The sequence below is a fragment of the Girardinichthys multiradiatus genome, chromosome 18, assembly GCF_021462225.1.
Source record: "Girardinichthys multiradiatus isolate DD_20200921_A chromosome 18, DD_fGirMul_XY1, whole genome shotgun sequence".
NCBI classification, from domain to species: Eukaryota; Metazoa; Chordata; class Actinopteri; order Cyprinodontiformes; family Goodeidae; genus Girardinichthys; species Girardinichthys multiradiatus.
Genome location: NC_061810.1, coordinates 45,503,961 through 45,529,718, shown reverse-complemented (window position 1 = coordinate 45,529,718; position 25,758 = coordinate 45,503,961). Strand labels below are relative to the sequence as shown.

Here is a 25,758-nt window from a genome sequence, read left to right as displayed (position 1 = left end):
TGCTAAATACATAAGAGCCAGATAACTTTTATTTTTTAAATGTTTAGCTTTGGCACGGTTGTCTTTAAATCAGATCATCTGAAGGACAAACTGCTTACTCTGTGACTTATACTGAATGAGATTAACTTGGCCTCCAATAACAATGTAAAGAACCTTGGTGTCATCTACCTTGGCCTTTATATCCCACATTTGAAGACTTTTTTCACCTGCACAATATTGCCAAAATTAGAGACATCCTGTCCCAGATGACACTGAAAAACTAGTCCAGGCATATGTTTCTTTAATGCTGAACTACTGTAAATCTTTAATATCTGGAAAAAATAAGAGAAAAGGGTGATCAAAAATGCTGGGAGTTCTCAGAAGAGCTAAATGAGAGATTTCCCAAATTTTAGCAACTCTTCAACGTTATATTCCTGAATAATTAAGCTCTCTCTCATATTAGATATCTGATTGTTCGGTATGTTCCCAACAGAGCACTTCAAATTCAGGCTGCAAGTTTATTAATGGCTCCCAGAGCATCTATAAGTGGAATGGGAGGCAGATCTTTATCTTATCAGGCTACTCTCCTTTGAAACCAGCTTCCAGTTTCTGTCTTTCAGGCATGCAACCTGACAACCTGACTAGGCTTAAAACTACAGCTACGGTGGCTTTGGTTGTCCTGATATATTGCACTAAGTATGCTGCTATAGGCTTTGGCAGCTGAAGGACACATTGAGCACGCTACCTTACTCTATTTTCTCCTCTTTATCTCCCAATGTACGCAATATCTGTAATAATTGTTGCCTTTAGCTTCACCTTTGCTCGTGAACGCAGCATTAAATTCACTCTTTTCCCCTGACTAAGACTGATCAGAAACAGGATTGCCAAAGAGCAAATGAGTCAGAGAAGAAACCCATCCTGTTTATTCACCCTGGTCACTTTTTCAGACACCTCCTCAATTTAGTCTCTCCTTTATAAGAGCTGCAGCAGCTCGGAAATACATGTGATGCACTTTACTGCTACTCTTATCTCTGAATGCTTCTGTTTTAACTGTTTATTTAACAACATCAGGATGTGTCGTTATTTAATTTTACAAAGCAATTAACATATATTTCCACATCTATCTATCTATCTATCAACTATCTATCTATCTATCTATCTATCTATCTATCTATCTATCTATCTATCTATCTATCTATCTATCTATCTATCTATCTATCTATCTATCTATCTATCTATCTATCTATCTATCTATCTATCTATCTATCTATCTATCTATCTATCTATCAATACTAGAATTCACATAAAATAGATAGAAGGGGAAAAATCTCTTAAACTTTTAAAACGTATTTTTTCTCATATGCAGAAACACTGCTGTGCATAATTCGTTTTCTTTCTTTCTTTCTTTCTTTCTTTCTTTCTTTCTTTCTTTCTTTCTTTCTTCATGTTTTCCTACAAACCACACGGGCTTTAATTCAACCTTGATCCTTATTATTTAACTTGATTGGAGATTTGAGCAATAATTTTGCTGATGAATAATCCTTATCATCGTTTATTCATAAGTTGTTACACGTTTCACCGATGCCTTATACAATAAATGTCCTATTCCTCCATACGTCCAAGCAGTAAATGAAGCTTTTTACAAATTCTAGCTGCATCTACTTTTGTAAGGTTTTCCACACTGGGGAAAAATAGTAATAATGGCTTTTTGTTCGGTGGAAATTTGCGCTCCGCCTGGCTCATGGAAAACACCAATAAAACACGACCAGCTTCACCTGGGCCAGCAGAGGCAGGGTTAGGTGCAGAGGGAGCCAGTCCAGGGGGTTGGACTCTGCGCCAAAATAACTCCATTCTGTGCGCAGCAATGACTGCATGTCTGGAGCCACAGCAGCAAGAAGCGATCAGAGGCTGAACGACCCGATTCCAGGAAGGCAGACGGCTGTGGACGGAGTTCAGTTTTCCTTTGTGGCTAGAACAAAAGAAAAAGACAAGTTTTTTTTAAAGGTAGGAACGTCTTTACTTTCCTAAGGAGCGCAGACAAATCAGCATATCTGCGCGAAAAAAATACTTAGCGAAGCAAACATTGTCTGCCATTATTCGATCGGGTATTTTTATGTAGTCAGTTACGCTTGTTCACTTTTTAGCTACGTTGTTTGGTGTTTATGTAATCTTTTACTTCTCCGTGGTTTTCTTGCTCCTTGTGAGGCATCCTGTTCATGAGGAGGAGCTTGTTCCTTCGTGAAAGTCGGATTTTGCCAACAGAGCCAGGAATATTTCTTAGATTAAAACCACAGAAAACTTCTCTTCTCCTGAAATAAACACAGAGGAAGACTCACAGCTGCTGCAGCCCGTGGAGATTTCAACTGCATTTGTTTGCTGGATTATTTTTGTTTATTCTGTTTTTTTTTAAATACATTTTCTGTGTTTTATGTGAGTAATTTTTAGATTTTCACCATTTTATGACCTAACTTAATTCAGTTATCCTAAATGTAGTTTTAATTTGCTGTCTTCCCTTCACCACTGGTTAAACTATTTAGGTTTTTAAAAGGGGTTTAAGCTTTATTTTTTTGGCCTAGCAGTTAATATGCACGAAAATCACCCCAAACATTCCAGAGCAGGATTTAAATGGAAGTTTTCCAACTTGTTCGCTACTGTTGAGAACCAGCTGAGCTGCATTGTGGAGCACTTGTTGCAACCTGCTGCTAAGCAAATCACATCAGAACACCCATAAACATGGCCTCCATAATTAAGTTCATGCATGTACAAACCTGCAAGCTGACACAGATGTTGGTATCTTCTTGGAATTAAATCGGGCACTGATTTTCCAACCAGAGCTTGTGCTAAAGATGTTGTGGAGAACCGAGAGATTCTCACATGCTGTTTGGAACAGACCCAAGAGGTAAAGTGGGAAAAGTGACATACAGGGCGACAGGTCAAAAGAGGGCCACAAACCAACAAGGAGAACACAGAAAAGTTCTGAAAAAAAAGTTCCCAGAAATCGAACTCATTTCCATAGTTTGTTTTCTTGTGTGTGCAGAGATTGATTTTTATCCATAGCTTGAGAGGATCAGTCCACCTGTTTTGTTTGAAATCTGTACTTTAATGAATATGATCTGGGTGAGTATGTGTGTGTTTCGATGACTAAGTAGGGCAGATTGTAAGAGGTATAAAAAGAAATGTGGGTGGAGTTCTTTTGTATGGTTTTAAGGAATTGTTTAGGCAGATCAGCTTGCATAAAAAAGGCAAAAAACCTCAGTTGTTTGGTTGTTTCTCAGTCATCGGTTAATGTTATCAGAGATACTCTTGTAGAAAAGAAATGTTTGTATTGGCAGCACATCAGGATTAAAAAGGGCTTGGGATGCATCAATGAAACAGATTCCTGAAACTTTATTCAACAATAACTCAGTACCTCCTACTAGCATTTACACAATTATCCATTGCATTATGAAATGCACATTTGTATATCATTACATAAAACAGAGGTACAATGCCTTGGGAACGCATTCATTTCAGGTTTGTGAAAAATTTTAAAGCGGGCCCACAAGAAACTTGGGCGGAGCTGCAGAGGCCCGATGATCAGTTATTTCCTGTGCACTCCACAAATCTGGCCTTTATGGAAGAGTACTGAGAACAAAGTTCTGGTTGAAAGAACAAAGTTCTGGTTGAAAGAAAGTGACGTTTAAAGTTTGCCACAAGCCACAAAGTGGAAGCAAAATGCTTTGTTTGGTGGACAAAGTTTTGCCAGCATCTTGCACTTGGTTTGCTTTTCTTCAGTAGGGTCTGGGAAGTTTGTCATAGTTGATGACAAGATAGATCCTGGGCAATACTGGAAGAAAACCAGTTTGAGGCTGCAAAGGTCTTCTGACTATGATGAAGGTTAAGAGGAGCCGTTGACCCAGGAGGTCAACGGCCCTAAACTTACAAGCAAAGCAAAGAAGATGCATACTCCACGCAGAAAAGCCGAGGCAGGGATTCAAACCCAGGATTTTTTCTCTGCAAGACAACAGTGCTAATAACTGCGCCACTGAGTAGCCTAATGGAAGTGTTTAGATCAAATGATAGTCAGGGTTCAGTCAGTGGTCCAGTTCAAGTCCAGACCTTAATCCAATTGCGAAACTGTGGCAGCAAGCTGAGTTGCAAAGACAAATGTGCAAAATATGAGTCTCCAAGTTGATACGGACACACCCCAAATATGCATCTGCAAAATACTGACTGAAGGGAGCTGATTAGAAATGCATTCCACAATTTCCAGATTTAATTAATTGATAAAAAATATGTATCTTTCTACTTCTACTTCACAAAAATTCACTACTTTCTGCTGATCTTTCACAAAACAAATAAATTACATCAGTTTGACGTTTTCAGCTGTATAAATGTTCAGGAAGTAGAACTACAGGGGTTGGACAATGAAACTGAAACACTTGTCATTTTAGTGTGGGAGGTTTCATGGCTAAATTGGACCAGCCTGGTAGCCAGTCTTCATTGATTGCACATTGCACCAGTAAGAGCAGAGTGTGAAGGTTCAATTAGCAGGGTAAGAGCACAGTTTTGCTCAAAATATTGAAATGCACACAACATTATGGGTGATATACCAGAGTTCAAAAGAGGACAAATTGTTGGTGCACGTCTTGCTGGCGCATCTGTGACCAAGACAGCAAGTCTTTGTGATGTATCAAGAGCCACGGTATCCAGGGTAATGTCAGCATACCACCAAGAAGGACAAACCACATCCAACAGGATTAACTGTGGACGCAAGAGGAAGCTGTCTGAAAGGGATGTTCAGGTGCTGACCCGGATTGTATCCAAAAAACATAAAACCACGGCTGCCAAAATCACGGCAGAATTAAATGTGCACCTCAACTCTCCTGTTTCCACCAGAACTGTCCATCGGGAGCTCCACAGGGTCAATATACACGGCCGGGCTGCTATAGCCAAACCTTTGGTCATTCATGCCAATGCCAAACGTCGGTTTCAATGGTGCAAGGAGCGCAAATCTTGGGCTGTGGACAATGTGAAACATGTATTGTTCTCTGATGAGTCCACCTTTACTGTTTTCCCCACATCCGGGAGAGTTACGGTGTGGAGAAGCCCCAAAGAAGCGTACCACCCAGACTGTTGCATGCCCAGAGTGAAGCATGGGGGTGGATCAGTGATGGTTTGGGCTGCCATATCATGGCATTCCCTTGGCCCAATATTTTTGCTAGATGGGCGCGTCACTGCCAAGGACTACCGAACCATTCTTGAAGACCATGTGCATCCAATGGTTCAAACATTGTATCCTGAAGGCGGTGCACCAATACACAAAGCAAGACTGGTGGTTTGATGAACATGAAAGTGAAGTTGAACATCTCCCATGGCCTGCACAGTCACCAGATCTAAGTATTATTGAGCCACTTTGGGGTATTTTGGAGGAGCGAGTCAGGAAATGTTTTCCTCCACCAGTATCACGTAGTGACCTGGCCACTATCCTGCAAGAAGAATGGCTTAAAATCCCTCTGACCACAGTGCAGGACTTATATATGTCATTTCCAAGACGAATTGATGCTGTATTGGCCGCAAAAGGAGGCCCTACACCAGGTAAAACCAGGTGTTTGTTTCATTGTCCAACCCCTGTATATTTGCAGGTAATCCTAAGGCTGTGTAAACATCACACCAGATGTTGTGTTGACCCAACTTGTATTTTAAACCAAATCAACTTGTGAGAAAGCAGTTGGAGATTTTATTAAATACCACGCATTATGTTTGTGCCACCTGAGCCCTGCAGATTTCAGCTGGTAGTGATGTTCATCTAGTTTGTGTTGTTTCTGTGATTCAGTGGAGATTTAAGTTTACAGACAAAGAACAATTATACATGAAAACAAGTAAATCTGATGGTCCTTTAATCCCCCCTTCTTTAACAAAATCCTAACCGTGACAAAGCCAGAAAGGTCAGGAGGAAGGATATAAACAATCGGGAAACAGGACATTGAGGAAATGAATGAATGCCTGGAGGGGAAATAAGGCTTTAGAAGAAAGTGTACTCATGAACTTTTCCAGAAAGACAAGAACAGGTATAAGGAGAAACTACGTGCAAAGTCGTCCAACATACCCTGATTAGTTTTTAATCTTAAAATCCCCTCTTTGCTCTCCAGAGTTTTCCTTTTTATGTTCCAAGATTTTCCCTGTCAGAGCTAACTCATCTTTTCATCTTGTGGTTTTCATCTTGGCTTTCCCACTCGTTTGTTAGGAGTTGACACTGTAAAACCAAAGGATAATGCAATTTAATTGCTGGGAAGGAACCAGAAAGAGTGTGGTTTTCCACAAAACCTTTTTGAGAAACTAACGTAGGCTAGGCTGGCGATCCAGGAATAGAGGGCCTCAGTGCAGGATTGGCCTCTTTAATCGTTCAGCTGATCAATCTCTGTGTTTGAGCACGCTTTTTCCTGCTTTTCTTTGTGGATAATTTAGCAAGAACTGGCATCAGCAAATGGTACTACAGAGTAAACTGTCTCTTTATCTCGGTTTATTCAGACATAATAACATGTTTCTGCAAGGACAGAGGAAAAATCAGACACAAATTGTTGGGATTAAAAAAGGAAGGATAGAGAGCAAGGTGTCATGTTGTCAAGTCCAAAATATCAATAAATGAAATGGCGACAACATATGATGTGATAAGAGATGGTTTATATTTAGACTCTTAATTTGAACAGATAAAGAACAAAACACGTTTCTTTCCTAGATGTACGAATAATTAAAATGCCATGTTTTAACGCGGACGGGTTGTGCGCCAGCAACACAAATGCAGTCGGAGAGTTTGACAAGCAGGCAGAAGGTTGGGTGAATGATTTACTGGGCGGTGAGGGGAGGGTTCAAGGTTGACCTTTGTTCATCTGTGAAAGTCTTTCTGCATGAGTTGCTCCTGAAAGAGATAACAGTTGGAGGCTCAGTTTTAGGAAAGTGTCTCATAGGGAGAGGCAACGAGGAATGTGAGTCTGTAAACGGGCCTGACGGAGGCATGATGAGTCTTTCTCTCACTCCAACACAGCGAGAAAAAATGAAGACGGTGCGACTTTCACATTCAGTTTAATTGCTGTTAATAGTTTGTTTTTTTCACTTTCCTTTTTTCTTTTTTTAAATCCAGCTGAACTTGAAGTTTTTACCTAACAGCTGTCAGCACATCACTTTATTGGTACCAAAGTATCTGTTTGACAGACAGCTGCCATTGGGGGTTGTTTTTTGTGGTACTTTGAGCTTATACTAAATATAAAGGAATATCATGGTGATAGGTTGCTGGTAACAAAGTGCCTGAAGGAACCAAATTAAATTGCGTACATGGTTAAATTTTCTGTTACCGAGCCCTCCAAATGTAATGGCACTATTAAAATCCTCCTTTAAAATGAATGCACTGTTGTGCCATTAATTCAATAACGTCCATTGTGCAACAGGACGAAAATCTCATGTCCTCCTTTTTGTAGAGCAAATTTGTCACTCACAATTCAGTTCAATTCAATTCAAAAATACTTTATTAATCCCAAAGGGAAATAAATGTTGTTGTAGCTCATATTATGAAGGTTTCTTCAAAGATCCGTTGTAGATGCTGATGGCTGTGAGCAGGAAGGATCTCCTGTAGCGCTCCGTCTTACAGCAGATCTGAAGAATCCTCTGACTGAAGACACTGTTGTTGTAGGACAGTCTCGTGAAGAGGATGCTCAGGGTTCTCCATAATGTTCTTCATTTTATGAAGAATCCGTTTTTCCACAATGATCTCCAGAGGTTCCAGAGGAGTCCCCAGAACAGAGCCAGACTGCCAGGGAACCAGACCCATCATACTGTTTGCCTAAGTTGCCAGGACAGGATGCAAACAAAAGTGTATTTTTGAAGGACTGAAGCACTCAAATTATTACTTTACTTTTTAAAGGTACTCGGATTGTCTGGAAACCTTTAATTATTGACTGAGGATATAGACATGATGTGACACAAAAGCCCATCTCTCTTAGCTACGCCTCAAAAGTACACCACTATCTGTTGATACAAAGCAGGATAGATCCTTGGCCTCACATTGCTTACACTAAATTTTGACCCAACCTGGACCTGTGGTTCATCAGACCTGATAGGATCTGAGATGGTATTCTGCATATCTTACTTGTAATTAGGAGTTATTTGAGGTAGCATTGCCTTTCAATCATCTCAGACCAGTCTGTCCATTCTCCTCTGTTCTCTTGTGTCAACAAGACATTTTCATCCACAGAACTGCCACATCCTACATTTTTTTTAGACCATCCTACATTTTTAGTGATATGTTTTTGCATTTAAAAACCTCCTCGATTAGCAGTTTCTGAAATACTCACATGATCCCATCTAGCACTGAAAACTGTGCAATATTCAAAGTCACTTAAATCTCCTTTCTTCGCCATCCTGAAGCCCAGTTTGAACTTCAGCAATCTGTCTTCACATTCACCATATCTAGATCCCTAAATGCACCAAGTTGCTGCCATATGATTGGCTGATTCGTTATTTGTATCAATTGACAGGTATGTCTGATTAAGTGGCTGGTGAGTGTATGAGCTATAATCTATTGTGATATTGCTCTAATATTATGTGATTGTGATGGAGAGCTGCATTTTCATGCCTCCATTCATTTTACATCATGCTTCCCCTCCTCAGGATTTTCTATAAAAGAAAAAGCACTTTTATTTTCACACAGATCATTTATGTAGTTGAGTATCAGTAGGTTTTCTTCCACCCAGTCTGTACAAATTCACATGCTTGCATCAGGTTCCAGCTTCTGTAGCCATTTATCTGTCATCCATATGATGAGCTGCATGCTGCACCTGTCTAAAGGTTGCGATCTGACAGACCAGTCATGCATGAGGTTCAGCCAGGACACCTGCGCCACTGACTAAAGGATGAGTCAGAAAGATAAACAGACCAGTGCTACCAACTCCCTTCATTTTTCCATGTCTGGTTTTTCACTCTCCAAACTGAAAGGGGATTTGTGTCTGCTTTATGCACAGTAGGCCTTCAGTTATTTTAGCTAAGTGGCTGCAGGAGGTGACAGATCTGGGAGTGTACAGGAGAAGACAAAGGGAAGGGCTGAACGTTGTAATTAAAAAAGGAAGCAAGTAACAGAAACTTGCAGATCAGAGGTGAAGATTGCTTTGATTAATTTATCAGGAAACTACCTGAATAATTACATGAGATAGTAAAAACACGCTTATGTAAGTGAGTTGCTTGACTAAATGGTGTTGTTTTCTTTTTCAGAAGGAGAGCCCTGCTGCCCCACAGCCATGAGCTCAGAGAAAAGTTTCGGCAACTTTCTGTGTGAGTTCCCCCAAACCCTTAAATAAGCATTTTGTTTTGGCTTAGCTGTATATTTGTGCGCATGGCAGTGATGTCCTGCACTAATTGTCTGTTTATTCATCTGGTTCGTGTTCAGTCCGGGCAATAGATGATGACCTGAGTGCGTCACTTGCAGTAGCAGATGAGTTATCCAAAGAATTTAGCTCCATGCTGCAGGAGGCCTCCAAGGACAACGACACGGCACCTGAATATAAGGTATGCTAACATTCAACCCCCGAACTCAGCCAGAACCTTTCTGGAGTTTGTTGGTGATCCAGTATACCCTGTCCTTAGCACGCTCTAGCTTTTTTTCTGTTTCTCTATTTCTGAAGCAGTATTTGCTTCTAGCTACTTGTTCTTGTTTCTAGCTAAACTGGTTCGCAGAAAAACAAAAACATTACTTTACAAATGTTCCTGAACCTTGTGAAAAAGAAAAAAGAAAGAAAAAGGAACGGGTATTGAATCATGTAGAAGTGAATAGTCATTCTTATTATAGTGCTAAAGTAAGGACAGTAAACTTAAACAAACCATAACCTTTCTACTTTTTCACCTAGGATTACTAAATTTAATTTTTAAATGCATGGATGAGAACTTTCTTTAAACTAATACATCTTTTATTAGTTCCCATAAATTGCTAATTATACTCTCATTTCCTCAGTGTTTAGTAGAATTTTAAACTGTATGACTAGTATCAGACATTTTGGCCCATTCTTCCTGACAGTACTGGTGTAACAGATCAGGTTTGAGGTACTCAAACATGTTCATCTCTGGAACACAGAACCCAACATACTGAATGGTAGAATGGCTGGAGATGCTCATGATGCTTATAGTTGCACGTAACTGTATGACCAGACGGATGTGGCACCTTCGGGCAACTGAAAATTACACCCAGGATTGAAGCAGACTTGTGAAGGTCCACAATCCTTTTCCTGCTATCTTGTCTGAATAATTTTTCCACGATGTCACACAAGGAAGGAGTGTGTTTACCTTAAAATACATCCACAGGTTCGCTTCCATTAACCTGAGATGTTGTGCATTAACCTATCAGACGCAAAAAAAACATGACATCATAATCTGGGCTTTCCTAAAATGGTTTAAGACAGAGGAAACCTCAGAATTTCTGAAAACAATCAAACATTTTCTCTTATTATTCTCCCATTTACAACTGTTATATAAAATAAACACTGACTGGGAAATAGTTGTATTTATTCAAAATATATAAATAATCCAGAAATATATCAAATCTACCATTTTTTTTTTTCTTTAGACCAGTTCCCAAACCTCCAGAGACAAATCTCAGTCATCTGGGCTTTCCAGCATCTCCAGCTCTACATATTCAGCGAGCAGCAATAATGGCACCTCCAGCTCCAAACCCACCTCTCCCAGCTCTACTTACTACACCAGCGATTTAAACATCTCCAGCAGCAGGAATGCTCCATCACCCCCTGTCATCTCCAACAGCCCCCACTCATCTCCAAAGATGCTCAGAAAGGTGCACAATACACATCATCGATCCGGATCAGATGGCTACCTGGTTATGCCACAGAGCCCCAAACAGCCCCCCCGCTCCCCCAGGACCAGCTCCTCATCTTATTTTGAAAGGGGTCCACAAGCCGTGATTAGTCAAATGGAAAGAACCCAATCTCCGAGCTGGACATCCGGTTCTTTGGACCAGTCACCACGCTTTGCTTCACAGCAGATGTCCGCAAATCTTCTAAATCCATACGATGGCAACCAGATGGGACGCAGGTCCCCTCAGCAGGTCCCCTCAGCTGGATTTCTTAGGTCTCCCTCTCCTCTGTCTTTGAACTCTCAAGCACCCAGCACCCTTCCTCGAAATTTTACTTCATTCAGTCCAAATGGTGAGGATGTTTACTCCATTTTTTTTATATTTTCGTTTACTTCCTTGTATTTTTTTCTTCTCCACGTTACCTTTTATATTTCCACAGAAGAGTCTGGGATGAGGCAAAAAAATCCTGGGAAGTGGAACGAAACAGATCTGGACATGTCCTACGAGAGGAAACCTCACCACACCTATGACAGTTGGGTGTTTTAGTTTTGCCTTTTTTATTTGTTTTTTAATGTTTTACTCTGATTTTGTTCCCCACACCAGTCTCCTTCTCTGTCAACACTGGTGCCCATGCTCTTTAATGTGACCTTTTCTTGCTGCAGAGACAGAGTGGCTCCGATCATCTGCTCCAAACAGCAACTGGCGAGAATCCAACCTTGATGGCCCTCCTCCAGCCTTAGGCCCTAAAAAGGTAGGAGGTGTTAAGTGAAATGTTCAGGAACTGGTTGATCACTTGTTTTCTGGTTTGGCTTCTGTAAAATTCAAACCATTTTAATGCCTCTTTAGTCTCTCGAATGTCACTTAAAAAGCGTCTATCAGAGTACTGATTTTAATTCAGACCCTGACATGAAAGCATGTTGTTATTCTTTCTCTGCTCAACAAGCAGCGTGTTCTGTCATGGGCCCCTGACCCATTCTAAAGCACTCACAGATGGCCTAGTCCTCGTGCAACTGTCTCTTTCAGCTGCATTCAGAGCAGAGGATTTTTACTCTCAGACAGCAAATGAAATGTGTAAGCATGAAGCAGTCGCTGACTGAACACAACCTGGCTTGCTAAACTAAAGTTCGGAACTAAAACTAAACAAAAAAAAAGAAGCTACTATGCCGGGTTTCCCCTTTCACATTCTAAAGTCTGAATAAAGATGTAAACTGAAAAATGGAAACCATTTATAAAACATTTATAATTTTAAACATATTTGGGGTCAAACTGTTTTGTCTCTCTCATGGTGTTATTCTACTCAGTGCATTCTAATTACTTGAACAATGCTGTTTATGCAGACTAGTTGATTATTTTTATTTAGCACCTTTTAGGACAGACAGCAGCTACTTTCCTTTCTGAGGAGATGGCAGTACTGGAGCAAGGCTAATGGATGCTAAGTTAAAGACTCTCCCAAAACAAAAGCAATTTGTTCTTTTCATTGGCATTATTTAACATTTTCACATAACCTTTTCAGCTTACTTATGCGATACATTTTTCTTAAAAACAGTTTCAAGTCTTTTGCAGCAGTAAGCAGGTTTTCCGCCAGGATTTAACCGTATTTACCTCCATCAATTATCCCAACTTTGATAGGCTTCCCTGTCCTTGTTGACCAAAAGCATCCTCAGAGCATGATGCGGCCACCACCATGTTTCAACGTTATCGCTGACCTGTCTGCTGTGATCCTTGATCTTTGTGGTGCTCATTGTCCACTACTAATTTGGTGACTTCTGGTGATTGGTTGCACTGAATTTTATTTCATGATATCAGAGTAAAGCTCTTCACTTTCCAACAAAGTGCATTAAATGTGGAAAGAGGTGTGGAACGTTTTACAAGTTACTGCAGTACCTGATAATGTATTTGAAAAGACCAATATTGGTTAATATGTAACAAAGACACATAATCTCTTTACACAATAGTTGTATCAGCCTAATTACATAAACAGTTGAGTGGCAATTTAATGATGCTCATGGTATGACTTCTTTTTGTATGTGTACTTCTCTTCTTTTACTTTTTAGGACCCTCGCTCAGTTTCCCAACAGGGTTCCTACGGTTCTTTGCCTCGCTCTGCTCGTATAGCAGTTCCACCAGATGCTTCGTCCTCAGGACACTCCAATTTCAACCCCAAGGCCATCATCTCCCGCGTCAATATGCCTCCCATAGCTACCCAGCCACGCCAAAGCAGGCACATACCAATCTCTGTCATCTTGCGCCTCCAAAATCCGCAATACGGACAAATGTCAACCCTCAAAAGTCAAACCTTGGAAGGACAAGAAGGCTTTTCAGCTCAACGCCTGCCTGATGCTGCTCTGAGGAAGTTCTTCCAGTCACATGCTCACCAGCAACAGCAATATCCACCAGAGCTGAAACAACCAGCTGTTTATAGTGATGGTAAAAGAGATTAAACACCTGTATATGTCTAGGCGCTGTATGAATTTGGCGTTTGAATGAATAATCTTTGAACTATAAATGTGGTTTCTATTCATGCTTGCAGCACTACGCCCGGGGGATGTAGATGCCGAAATAGAGCGGCCAGACTATCTTCAACAAAACCCAGGAACTTTGGAGAATCCTGCCATGCCAGGGGTTAGTAGGGAAGCTGAACAGATTGTGACCCCTGCTCCTCGGCCCCTGAGCCCAACCAACCTGCAACCAGTGGTGGCCCCTGAGGTCCAGAACCCTGAGATCCCAGATCGGGAGGAGCTGCTCCGCATCAGGGCTGAAATTCCTCGGGCACTGAAGAGACTGGGATCTGTGAACAAATCTCATCCCCCAAAGAAGGCCTTACAATACCAGCCAAACCAGTATAAAACCGTCATCCACAAGCTTTTTAAGAAGAAAGATCACCAACCCAAAGGGGGAAAAGGTAGTGAAAGCTCCTCTGATGGGGAGGAACCCGCCCTGCCTTGTGTTCCTCTACCTCCAGTTCCAGTGATTTCAAAAGATGAAAAAGTAAGAATCTAGTTTTCAGTGATGCCACAAATAAAATGCAACATATTATGAATCACCTCTGGGTTGGATCACACTTTTAGTGCCGTAAAAAAGTTTTTGCTGTCTTATAGATTTTTTTTTTTGTCACACTTTAATTCCAGAGCATCAATCGAATATTTAAAGATAACCTGAGTAAATACAAAATTCAGTTTTTACCGAATGAATGCATTTATTATGCTAAAGCTATCCGAGCCAACCTGGGCCATTGTGACAACGTAATTACCTCTCACTAATAACTGTTTGTGCTATCTTTGTCGCAACAACTTTTCATTTGGGTTTTTGCAAAAACTGGCAGTTAGTCTTTAACCTCTCTGAGGAGAAATCTTGGTCCACTTCTTTGCAGAATTGTTTTAATTCAGCAACCTTGGAAAGTTTTTGAGTATGAATAATCTATTTAAAGTCTTGTCACAGCATCTCAATCAGATTTAAGTCTGGACTTTGACTAAGCCACTCCAAAACCTTGTATTTTTTAGGGGGGTTCTTTTAAGCAGTGCTGGACTTACTTCAGATCAAAGTGTGCTTCAGATCATTGCCCTGCTTCATAACTCAAGTGTGCTTGACACCCAGACTATCAAACTACATTTGACTGTTGGTATTTTTTTATTTAAAATCTGTTTGTAATGGGGCCACACCTTCCAAAAAGTTCATTTGGTTTTCTGTGAGCACTTTAGGAGTTGTTGTCAGTTCTTTTGTGATCTCCCAAATGAGTCATGGATGTGCACTTATTTTGGTAGGTTGGCAACTAGGTTTCCCACTGTTGCATGTTTTCTCCATTTGTAGTTTGCTGGCATCCCAACGCCTTATAAATGGCTTTGTAACCCTTTCCAGACTGATGGATGTCAATTCATTTATTTCTCAACCGTTCTTTATTTTATTTACGGCCACGTTAGTTTTTGAGATCTTTTGGCCTACTTTGTGTTGTCATACAGGTTCTTTGTAGATGATTTCTTAATATTGTTACTCATATTGTCTTTGTCTGATAATACAATTAGTTTAATCTGATAAATAAAACAAGGAAATCTGTAAGGGGGCAAATACTTTCTCTTGGCACTGTAGTTTAAGATGTACATTTGTTTATCCCTTCAGTACAATTCTATTCTACGGAAGCCTGGTCGCAAGAAATCTGCAAGGCGAGCTAAACTTAGCCCACTGGTCCTGCTGCTGGATGGAGCATTGATGGGAGAACTGGAAACAGTGGTGCAGGCTGTGAAGGAGGTATTTTTATGAATTTATGATGTTCTTTGGTGGCAGTGGCACAATTAAGGATGGCTTACAATGGTGAGGAAAATACTTCATTTCATTTATTGAGGGGCACATTTAAGACTAATAAAAAAGTAAAATAATATGAATGTTACAAACAAGCCATGTCAAGATGTAATTTTAGTCAAGATTCGATCAAGCAATCATGAAAACTTTAACAAACTGGAACATTCTTTATTTAAAAAACATTTAATAGATTTTTACATTTTCCTTTTTTAGAACTTATTGTATGGAAGAATCATGCAAGACTAAGCAGCTCAGAATAAAGCTTTACCAGTTCAAACATTTTTAATGTGTTGTAGGCCAGACAAACAATGATGAACTCCGTGTCAATGGTCCAATTTTGACAAAACTAGGAGTAAATATAGAGTGAAAATGGATTGTATAGTGCCTTAACAAAGTGTTCACACCCCTTAAAATGAAATGACATCTACAACTTTGCACTCAACTTTATTTCTACAGCACTTTAGAATACAACTCAGTTGGCCACAGAGCTTTACATAGCCTAAAATGCTAATAAAACAACAGGGAATTTTAAAGGTAACAAAATAAAAATAATAAAAGAAAAAACAAATTTTACAAAACAAGGAGTAAATGTATTAAAATAAACAAGAATGAAACCACAAAAGCCAACATCTTAAACTGGGGTAAAAGCCCGAGAGAAAAATGTGTTTTAAGAGAAGATTTAAAAACTGAAAGTGAGTCGGCTTTCATTTTCTAGTTTTGTTGGTACGATGACAGAGAAAGTGGCATCATCCCTCTGCACTTTCTTTGTCTTCAGAACGACTAATAAAAGCAAATCTGTCGACCTGAAGGAGCGTGCAGATGAAGCAGGTCTGACACATGCCAGTGAATTGCTGCTAAAACAAGTAAATTGTGCTCCTGTTTTCTAGTACCAATTAAAAGATGAGCAGCAGCATTTTGGACCAGCTGTAGGTGAGCATAAAGTGCAATGAAGTAATCCTAACGAGTTGATAAAAGCATGGATTAAAATCTTAAAATGATGACGTGACCACAATTATTTAACTTTAGCCAGCTGTCTGCTGCTCAGAATAAATCAGTCCAGCTTTTTCCAGCTCAAAGTTAAGATCGCTATCCAGTCTTACACCGAGGTCAGTAGCAGCCTGTGCCAGATAGTGACTGAAAGGACCCGGGTCAACACTGCTGTTGAAGACATCACTGGGCGCAAATATCTCAAAGATCAGCTGAAAATGTAAAGAATACGAAACAACTCTGAGCCAGTTTTTAAGTCTAGAGTATGAAAGAGAGCACATACAGTTAGTCACAGTAAAAACTCAGCCAGTAGCTATGTCTAGGAGAGACAGGTTTAACACTGAAAGACAGGGCAAAGTGTAAGTTGCCATAATCCCTGTAGTGAAAACAAACTAAAATTTACCTTATTGGTCTAAATGCAAACTGCTGTTTGTGGCAGAAAGCTAATATTACACATCAACCTGAACACGCCATCCCCACTTTGAATGTTGTAGAAAAAGATCCTCAACATTCAGGATTTAACACATTGATCACTATATAAAGTTAACTAATCAGGGGTTACTTTAAAAGCTTTCAGAACTTCCGATTTATATAAGACAACTGTGTTTATTATCAGGCCTCAATGGCCACCGTCCTGCATGGTTTTAGGTGCTTCTTAGGTTTATCACACCTTATTTGAATGAGTGGGTCACTACTGGTCATCTCCAGAAGCAGAAAATCACACGTTTGAATCAGCCGTTTTTGAGCAGGGACAGGTGTAAAATGTGCAGGACCTCCGCCACCCTACGATTAACCAACACAGAGACGTACAAAGATGCACCCACTCATATGTGCAATCTAGAATTTGAAATGACCCTAACATGCATGTTTTTTGATTCTTTTTAACTAGGAACTCTGGTTTCCTCCTGCAAGCCAACATAATACACAGGGAGAACATGCGAACACAGAGAAAGACCCTGACCTGTCTCTGCAGTGCTGCCCTGGATTCAGAATAATTTGCATACATCCAAATGACCGCTGTTGATCGTTTATAACACGATGAAATAAACTCAGCGTATCATTTTGCACCAATGAAAACACCTACTTCTCATGTGAAAAATAAAGCATACAAAGTGTTTTCTTACTGTAGCTGCACTGCTTGGCAGCATTGTATCCAACACGAGCTGATTCCAGCAATATTTCTTACAGGTGAAAAAACTCAAACGGTTTTGAACTGAGACTCAGGCGACAGGGTGTAGCCACAATTCGTGTAGCAAAATTAATATCTGTACACTTTAACTAGCAGCATATGAACAAAGTTAAGCTAGGTATGCTCCCCACACCTATTCTTGTCCTTTGCCTGAAGGACAAAAATAATAGCTTCTACTGTACCTTTTTATTTTGAGTCTGTTGAGGAGATGGAGTAACTTTTCAGTTTACCATCTTTAAATCCAAAATATTGTGAGTATAAAGTTGTGCTCAGCAAGTGACTTAAACTTTATGTTACATCTGCTCCATAGATGAGTGACCCCAGCCAGCCAAATGACGAGGGCATCACGGGCCTGCATAACGCCATCTGCGGGGGACATCGCGAAGTGGCCGACTTCCTGGTTCGCATTGGAGCCAATGTCAGTGCACCAGACAGCCATGGCTGGTAAATGCTTACATACTTTCCCACCTGAATTCTCCTCCTTATTTCTCATGATGTCTGCACATCGGAACATTGCTGCCATTTGTCTGGTTCGCAGGACTCCGCTGCATTGCGCAGCCTCCTGCAACGATCGTGATATGTGTGAGTTTTTGGTGAGGAACGGAGCTGCTATCATGGCCTTTACTCACAGAGATGGAGCAACCGCCTCCCAGAAGTGTGATCCTTACCTTGATGGGTTTATAGAGTGTGAGAGCTATCTAAGAGGTGAGGCGAATGCTGCCAGACATTCAGCAAGGTGCACACATCCTTTGTAACTGTGCTTTTAACTGCCAAGGCAATGTCGGAAAAATCTACCATGGGCTTTAAATCTTAGTGTCACAGCTTGGTTTACCTTTTAGAGCTCTTTAAAATGTCGACATTAAATATATTTCATGTTAAATTTGCAATATAATGGAGTGATGGCAAAGCAATGAGTCTTTCATGAACAATGCCTTGCATGTAGTTATGGGCATTCAAAAACCCACATTTTATCACATTGCGACTACAAACGGCAATGTGTTTTACTCGAATATTATGAGCTGTACCAACACAAACTAGTGCATAATTATGAAATGGAAGGGAGGTCTATATGGTTCTTAAAATGTGTTTGAAAAGCAAGGTTAGTTTATAAAACATCTCACAGAGCGTTGTTAATCTGTTAGGGAGGTGTTCTGGTCAGATTACACCAAAAGCAAAACACTATGTTTGGAGGAAAATTAACATACCACATCACCCTACCATCCCAACAATGAAACATGGTGGTGGCAGCATCATGCTCTGGGGATCCTTTTCTGCAGCAGAGAAAGTAAGTCTGGTCAAAGTTGATGGGAAGATTTAATGGAGCTAAATACAGGAAAACCTGTTAGAGGCTGACAAAGACTTGAGACCGAGGTGGAGGTTGACCTTCTAGCAGGACAACTGCACTAAACATACACCTGGAGGTACAATAGAATGGTTTAGGTCAACTCGTATTAAAATGGCCCAGTCAAAGTCTAGAACTAAATAAAACTGAGAATTTGTGGCAAGACTTGAAGTTTGCTATTCGAAGGTTTTTTGCTGGTCAGCTGTGGCTCTGTGGTAAAAATAGTTTCCTTTCATTCTGAAAGTTGCGGATTCGACTCCAGCTTTCTCCCATGCCACATGTTGATGTCCTCCTAGGTGATCTGCATGTAAGAATGTGTGTAAATTGAGTCCATTTACCATCGAGACGTACCGAAAGTTACGTATGTAACTACAGTTCTATGAATCCCGGATGACCGCCAGAGGCAGTGCTTCAAGCACTGAATGATCATTCTTGCGCATGCGCAGGTCGAGAAATTAATAACAACATGGTCACATGTGACCTACCGGTGGCTCACGTGAGTCTATATAGTCACATGACACCGGGAGTCCAGTCCCGACAATCTTCTCGCGAGCACGCGGAGACCGAGGGACCGAGCGCTCTGGCGGTCATCCGGGATTCATAGAACCATAGTTACATACGTAACTTTCGTTCTATTTCATCCCTACTGACCGCCAGAGGTGGTGCTTCAAGCACTGGATGACGCATACCAACAGGGTCCTGAGGGATCCCACGGAGACCCCAAGGAACACAGCAACACCACTAACCTCAGCGGGACGCAGAAGGCGGTTGCTCCAGTATTCCCTGCAGGGGATGCGGCGTGGCGACGTTCACCCTGTAAAACCTGGCAAAGGTGCTTGGCGCCGTCCAGGAAGCAGCTTCACAAATGGCCTCCAGAGGCACCCCGCTCATGGCAGCCCACGAGGTGGTGAGGCTCCTAGTGGAGTGACAGCGCACGCCGCTCGGCAGGGGCTGATCCTACAAGGAGTAAGCCACAGAGATCAACAATCCAACGTGCCAACCGCTGTCTAGAAAGAGCCTGACCTTTCCGCGAGCCAGCATAACAAACGAAGAGACAGTCAGTCCGACGAATGGGTGCTGTGGAGCGGACATACGCCTCAAGCGCTCGGACAGGGCAAAGAGGCTCGGAGGGGGCACCAGGATTAAATCGGGAAAGCCGGAGTGGCAGCACACTGCCAGCCACTGCAGGCACTTTTGGCACAAAGGAAGCATTAGTCCACAGTGTAACACCGGAGCCATCCGGGTTCCACCGACAGCATGGTTCAGACACAGACAGAGCATGCAATTCCCCCACCCGTTTGGCAGAAGTAATGGCCAACAAGAAGGCGGTTTTGAGGGAGAGCCACTTGAGATCCGCCCCTGTAACTTGCTCAAAAAGGGGGGACTGAAGAGCCGCAAGCACTAGCGACAAATCCCACGTAGGGGCCACAGGGCGCCTGGGCGAACACAAGCGCCTGGCACCCTTCAGGAACAGCGCAACATCCACATGCCGGCCAACAGAGCCACCACCAAACCCAACATGCCAACGGGAAATGGCTGCTACATGCACCTTCAAGGTGGAAGGGGATCGCCCTAGATCCAGCAACTCCTGGAGGAAGGACAGCAAACTTGTGTCCGTCCAGCAAGCATGCAGCTCCTGGACGTATTCTGCTGAGGGACGAACAACAAAGGCAGCCTCGGCATCACGGCGCCTAAAGAAGGCGCTAGATGGAGCAGGCTGGGCCAGGGGAACGTCCAGCTGCAAACGGCCCAGAGCAGTTTTAATAGCTGCAGACACCGGTTCCCCCGCACCTCCCAGGGAGGCACCGGAGCCCGAACCTGAGGTCCGGGAGCCCAATTCCGGAAAGGCCTCTCGAAAGAGGGTGCTCGAGGCTGCAACTGATATAACATCATCCTCGCAATGTGAGGACCTGGCCTGTTCAGGAGGGGAAGGCTCACTGCGGTCACCATCCCCCCGGAGAGACTGAAGGAGGGCTTTCATCTGGGCCAGCTCTGTAGAAAGTTGGTCCACTCTAGAGGACAGTCCCGGGGGGCCTCGCCACTTGGCTCTCCTTCCAGACGCCAAGGGCACATCCTCAGCAGACCGTTTCGTGGAGGCCGCACCCTGTCCAAGCGGCAACAGATCCCGCTGGACAGAGACCGTCCAGTCAACAGGCTGCTCCACCGAGGACAGCCGGGCCAACCGCACCGCTCGGGGCAGAACGCTGCAATTAGAGCAGGCATGATCTGAAAGTGCCTCCCTGAGATGGTTAGCACCAAGGCAGGGAGGGCACATGTCATGGCCGTCCTCCGGCTGTAGGGGAGCCGAACAGGACGCACAACAAAGATTGTCCATGACCCAGTGGACAGATGGGGTCGAACGGGCAGAAAAAACGCCGTCAAGACCTTGTTACAGCAACAAGCCGTAGGACTCAGCACGAGCAGAAAAACGCCACTGGCTGGTCGGACAAACAGGAATAAACAAAAGCGAGAAGAAAGAAGGGACTGGACTCCTGGTGTCATGTGACTATATAGACTCACGTGAACCACCGGTAGGTCACATGTGACCATGTTGTTATTAATTTCTCGACCTGCGCATGCGCAAGAATGATCATTCAGTGCTTGAAGCACCGCCTCTGGCGGTCAGTAGGGATGAAATAGAACTCTTAAGACTTGCACCAGTGAAAGGTGTCTCCTTTAAAGTATTGACTCATACAGACTAAATACAAATGCATGCCACACTTCTCAGATTTTGAAAATAACTGTGGTGGTCTTTCCTCAGACAAACACAAAGTGGTCAGAGAACCATTGGAAGAGTTGTCCCTGTTACTCCTTCTGTGCTTCAGGATATCATTAATATAAAGGAATTTCAGTGGCAAAGGGCAATGGCACGGAGTCTAATTTGGACAGGAATCCTCAGATAGCCCTCCATCGAGGACTGGCTTTTTACAAAAAGGATAACTCTGGGAAATGTTTGACAAGGCCTACAAGCATAGAGTTCCATGCACGAATGCCAAAATGCACTGTGCAATAAGAGGATCTGAAACATTTTGAAAGCCTCTGAGACGTACTAGAAGAACTGTCACACAGTGGAAATGTTCATTGCAGTCTGATAAACCAGTATTCCAGATTGTTGTCAATGGAAATGGAAGCTGTGTTAAGAGGAAATTAAGCATTCAGAATTTAGTCAGCAAAACGTGCAAAAGCCAAGCTGAAGAGGAGGCTATAGGGTTCTGATTGGCCTCGCTGCTGTCTTGACCTGTTGACAGTAAAGAAAGTGGAAAGAAAAGTATAACACATTTAAAGATTTTTGCAGGAGGTATGAGAAATAAAAAAAATCTGAAGCTTAAAATTGCTTTGTGAGGAAAAAATAGCAACCGTAACATTTAGCAAATAAAAGATACTGGAATGTTTTGCAGCCTTAAACAAATAATGAGAAAATCACTAAAATACCTTTGTTCCATACAATCTGTAATGAAATAAAGGTTATCCATTTGTAGTGGTTGTATTTTTACTTAACCTTTTTGCTTTTCCATGTTAGCCAAGGAGGAGTCCATGGGGGTGGACAACAATGGGGTGCTGTATGCTCTGTGGAACTACAAAGCTCAAGCACCTGATGAGCTGAACTTCAAGGAAGGAGACATGGTCACTATCCTGCAGATAACAGAGGGCACTAACTGGTGGTGGGCCTCGCTCTGTGGCACGGAGGGCTTTGTTCCAAACAACTTATTTGGTGTAAGTTGAAGCTTTTTTCTTATTTAGTTACAGTGTTTAGGAAATTTTCACACATGAACAAAAGACAATTTCTGGAAACGTGCAGTCAGTTTTTTAAAGTTACAGTTCAGACATGCTCTGCTAAGTTGGAGTTGTCACAGCTGGTGCATCTTAATAAAGTAGAATGTAATTAAAAGTTTTTATAATCCAAATAAACATATAGAAACATATAGATTCATTAAGCACAGAGTGATACATGTTAAATATTTTTCTTTTACTTTTAATTATTATGGCTTACAACTAATCAAAAAACAAATGTTTGTCAGATAATTATAAATATTCCTAAGAAGACTACTGTCTTGAAAGGTCTCCAGCATGTAATCAATGATGCCCTTCACAAGGACGATGACAAAAATCATCATTGCTAAAGAGGCTGTCTATTCTATTCAGAGAGCTATGTATGTAAGCATGTTAACAGAATGTTAAGTGTAAGGAAAAAGTTTGGTAAACTAAGGTACACAAGCAACAGGGATACCTGCAGCCTTAGGTTGTAAGTAAAGCCCATTTAGGAGTTTTTTGTGAGATTCAGAAGGCGTGGACTGCAGCTGGAGCCAGTGCTAGAAAAGCCTTTATGTACAGATGTATATGAAACATTGGTTACAACTGTTGCATTCCTTGTGTTAAACCATTCCGGAGCACATCCTTAGTGTCTTACCTAGGCGAAGGAAAAAAAATGACTGGCCTGGTGATCAGTGGTCCTAATTCCTCTTTTCATATGAAAGTAAATTTAGCATTTTCTATTTGTAAATCAAGGTCCCAGAGTCTGGACAAAGTGGAGAGGCACACAATCCAAGTCGTTTGAGATCTAGTGTCAAATTTTCACAGTCTGCGATGATTTGAGAACACATGTCATTCACTGGTGTTGGTCCACTGTGTTCAGTCCAAAGTCAGTGCAGCTGGCTTACAATAATGAGCACTTCGTGCTTCCCTCTGCTGACAAGTTTTATGGAGATGCTGCCCACACTGCCAAAAGTACCAAGACCTGGTTTAATGACCATAGTACCACCGTACTTGACTGGCCAGCAAACTGGGCAGACCTAAACCCCACAGAGGATCTATGAAGTACTGTTAAGAAGAAGATAAACTGCACCAGACCCAACAGTCAGGAACAAGATAAACAGCACCCGACCCAACAATGCAGACAAGCTATAGGTCCAATACCAAATTCAACCTGGGCTTTAGGAGTGTCTTTTAACAACTCAATGGTGCAATAGGCTGATCATCTCTATGCCACGCTGCATTGATGCTGTGATTCATGCAAAAGGAGCCCCACTTTTTTATTGGTATTATCAAATATTCTGAGAAACTAAATGTGGGGTTTTCTTTAGCTGTAGGCCATAATCACCTAAATTATCAAAAAAAAACATTTGACATATATATCATTCTCTGTATGGTGAATCTATTGAAAATCAGTTTCACTTCCTGAACTGACATGCTAAAGTAATGTACTTTTTCATAATGTTTTGATTTATTTAGCTGCACATGTAATCTAGAGTAGGATAGAAGTGTGCATTAAGAATGAAAGCAGAGCATTTTTAGCACATTTCTCAGTGCATGAACAGGAACATACAGATTAGGAAAAAAGTCTAAATGTTTTTTGACATCATATCAAGTACCTGATTAAGTGAAATCTTGAACTGCAATTGTTTTAATTTTCATTCAGCACTAAAACAAAGATATTAATTTTTTATTGTTTTTTTTCTTCTTGCAGCTTTTCCCAAAAGTTCGTCCAAAATTATGAGGTCTTCTAAACATCCAGGGTGGTCAAGCTGCTGCATAGGACTGCCTCGAAGACTCTTCTCACCTTCGCAATGTCATTTGACTCAAATGTGAGAAGAATGCATTGCTGAAAGGGATGTAACTTCTTCTGATATTCCAGAAGGAGACATGGAAAAGATGTGATGAGGATAAATAGTTATGCTGGTTGAAGGAAATGTTTCTGGTGAAGCTTCATGTCTGAATTTAAGGTGACCACTCAGTCAAACTTTACGAAGGTTACAAAGATGTCATCCTCCCTGCCGTTTGCTCAGCTGTGCTCCAGTCAGACTTTTCTGACTTGTTGCCTTGTTACAGATCAACCTGTGGTTGTTGATGTTCAGTCCACTCAGCAGTTAGGTCAGTGTAGGCAGTCAGTTTAGTCTCGGTTCTGCTCATTGCTGGAACAGTGTACACCCAGGATGCATCACCAAGTGAAAGAAGCGTGTCTAATGTGTAAGTTTGAAGTTTTCACATTATTTAGCTGTATATAATTCAGATATGACAGCTTCAGCGTTAGTCAGTCAGATATTAAATTAGACCTACTCTGTGGACCACATTCATGATGTTAATACTGAATGAATGAGATGTGAATTTACATAGTATTACAAGAACTAAGTAGTCTTTGATAGGTTTCTGTCTTGCATAATTCATTGCACAATTATCTTTTGGATGTATTCACGTTGCCTTTAAAGGTGAATCATGTTGGGAGGGGACTGTGAGTTTTCTATGAGTAAGAGATGTGTAAAACAAGGGAATGCATGTGTTTGTTGGGTGTAATGTCAGCCGTTCATTTTTCCTTTTTGTACTTTGAGTGGAATACCATAACTAAATGTTTAAACATTCAGTAAATATAAAGGATCTGCTTTCAGTTTTTCAATAAAACTATCTGTTACAGTAACATGTTATCCAGCAGCTTGTGTTACCCCATATAAAAGCCTAAGAAATAAAATGAATCATTTATTCCAGACGCTCAGTGTCACACTGTTCATTTTGAGTAGACCGTTCAGTGGAGAAAAAAATCTCACATTAAGAAATAATTTTATAATGCTGGCTATTTTAAGGAGGACTCTCATTACATCTTTGCATGCAGCCTTCAACATCTGCAGATAAGACTTCTCTGTAAGATGACAACAGAGGAGCAGCACAGAGCAGTGTGCAATAAGCTTTAAACAAAGCCACCTATAATGACCATTAGCTATACCTGGAATGGTGCTTGACTGAGTATAGAGCTTAATTTATATATCATTATCCTTTGTTTAATGAGGAATAGAATAAGCAACCTTTTTACCGACCCCAGGAGTTTTGTTGGACAGATGAAACACAGGAAAATTAAGCCGTCTGTTCAGCTTCCTTCTGGACATTAACATAACACTTTTACTGGCATCATATTTTAATTCACAGTTTAGAGTCAGTAAACTTAGTGTGGCATAAATAAGCCATTTTTAAGTTATTGTTTAAAATGGTAAAGACAAGACATCATCTAATTCAAAAATTATGCAAATTTATCTTCATAGGTTAGGAAAGAAAACACCTGCTTGCCTAAACTTGTTCATATCTGCAGTCAGAGTAATACTTAAAAATGTTTAAAACAACCGCACCTGTAAGGTAGGCAAAACAAAACAAAAAAAA

At 41.3% G+C, this 25,758-nt stretch overlaps 1 protein-coding gene across 3 annotated transcripts; it reads left to right on the top strand.

Annotated features, from left to right (window-relative positions):
- The first annotated feature begins 1,674 nt into the window (after window positions 1-1,674).
- On the top strand, window positions 1,675-25,096 carry ppp1r13l (protein phosphatase 1, regulatory subunit 13 like). Of its 3 annotated transcripts, none has more exons than XM_047391375.1 (13): window positions 1,675-1,983; window positions 9,220-9,279; window positions 9,395-9,513; window positions 10,565-11,159; window positions 11,250-11,339; window positions 11,470-11,558; window positions 12,862-13,234; window positions 13,338-13,795; window positions 14,921-15,049; window positions 17,587-17,720; window positions 17,815-17,981; window positions 22,139-22,332; window positions 24,083-25,096. In XM_047391375.1, the coding sequence occupies exons 2-13, from the start codon at window positions 9,246-9,248 to the stop codon at window positions 24,110-24,112; spliced, it is 2,412 nt and encodes an 803-aa protein (XP_047247331.1). In that variant the 5' UTR covers window positions 1,675-1,983; window positions 9,220-9,245; the 3' UTR covers window positions 24,113-25,096. The 3 variants fall into 3 exon arrangements, with proteins under 3 accessions (XP_047247331.1, XP_047247330.1, XP_047247329.1); XM_047391374.1 differs by having other exon boundaries at window positions 1,681-1,983; window positions 11,247-11,339; XM_047391373.1 differs by lacking the exon at window positions 1,675-1,983 and having other exon boundaries at window positions 9,198-9,279; window positions 11,247-11,339.
- The last annotated feature ends 662 nt before the right edge of the window (window positions 25,097-25,758 follow it).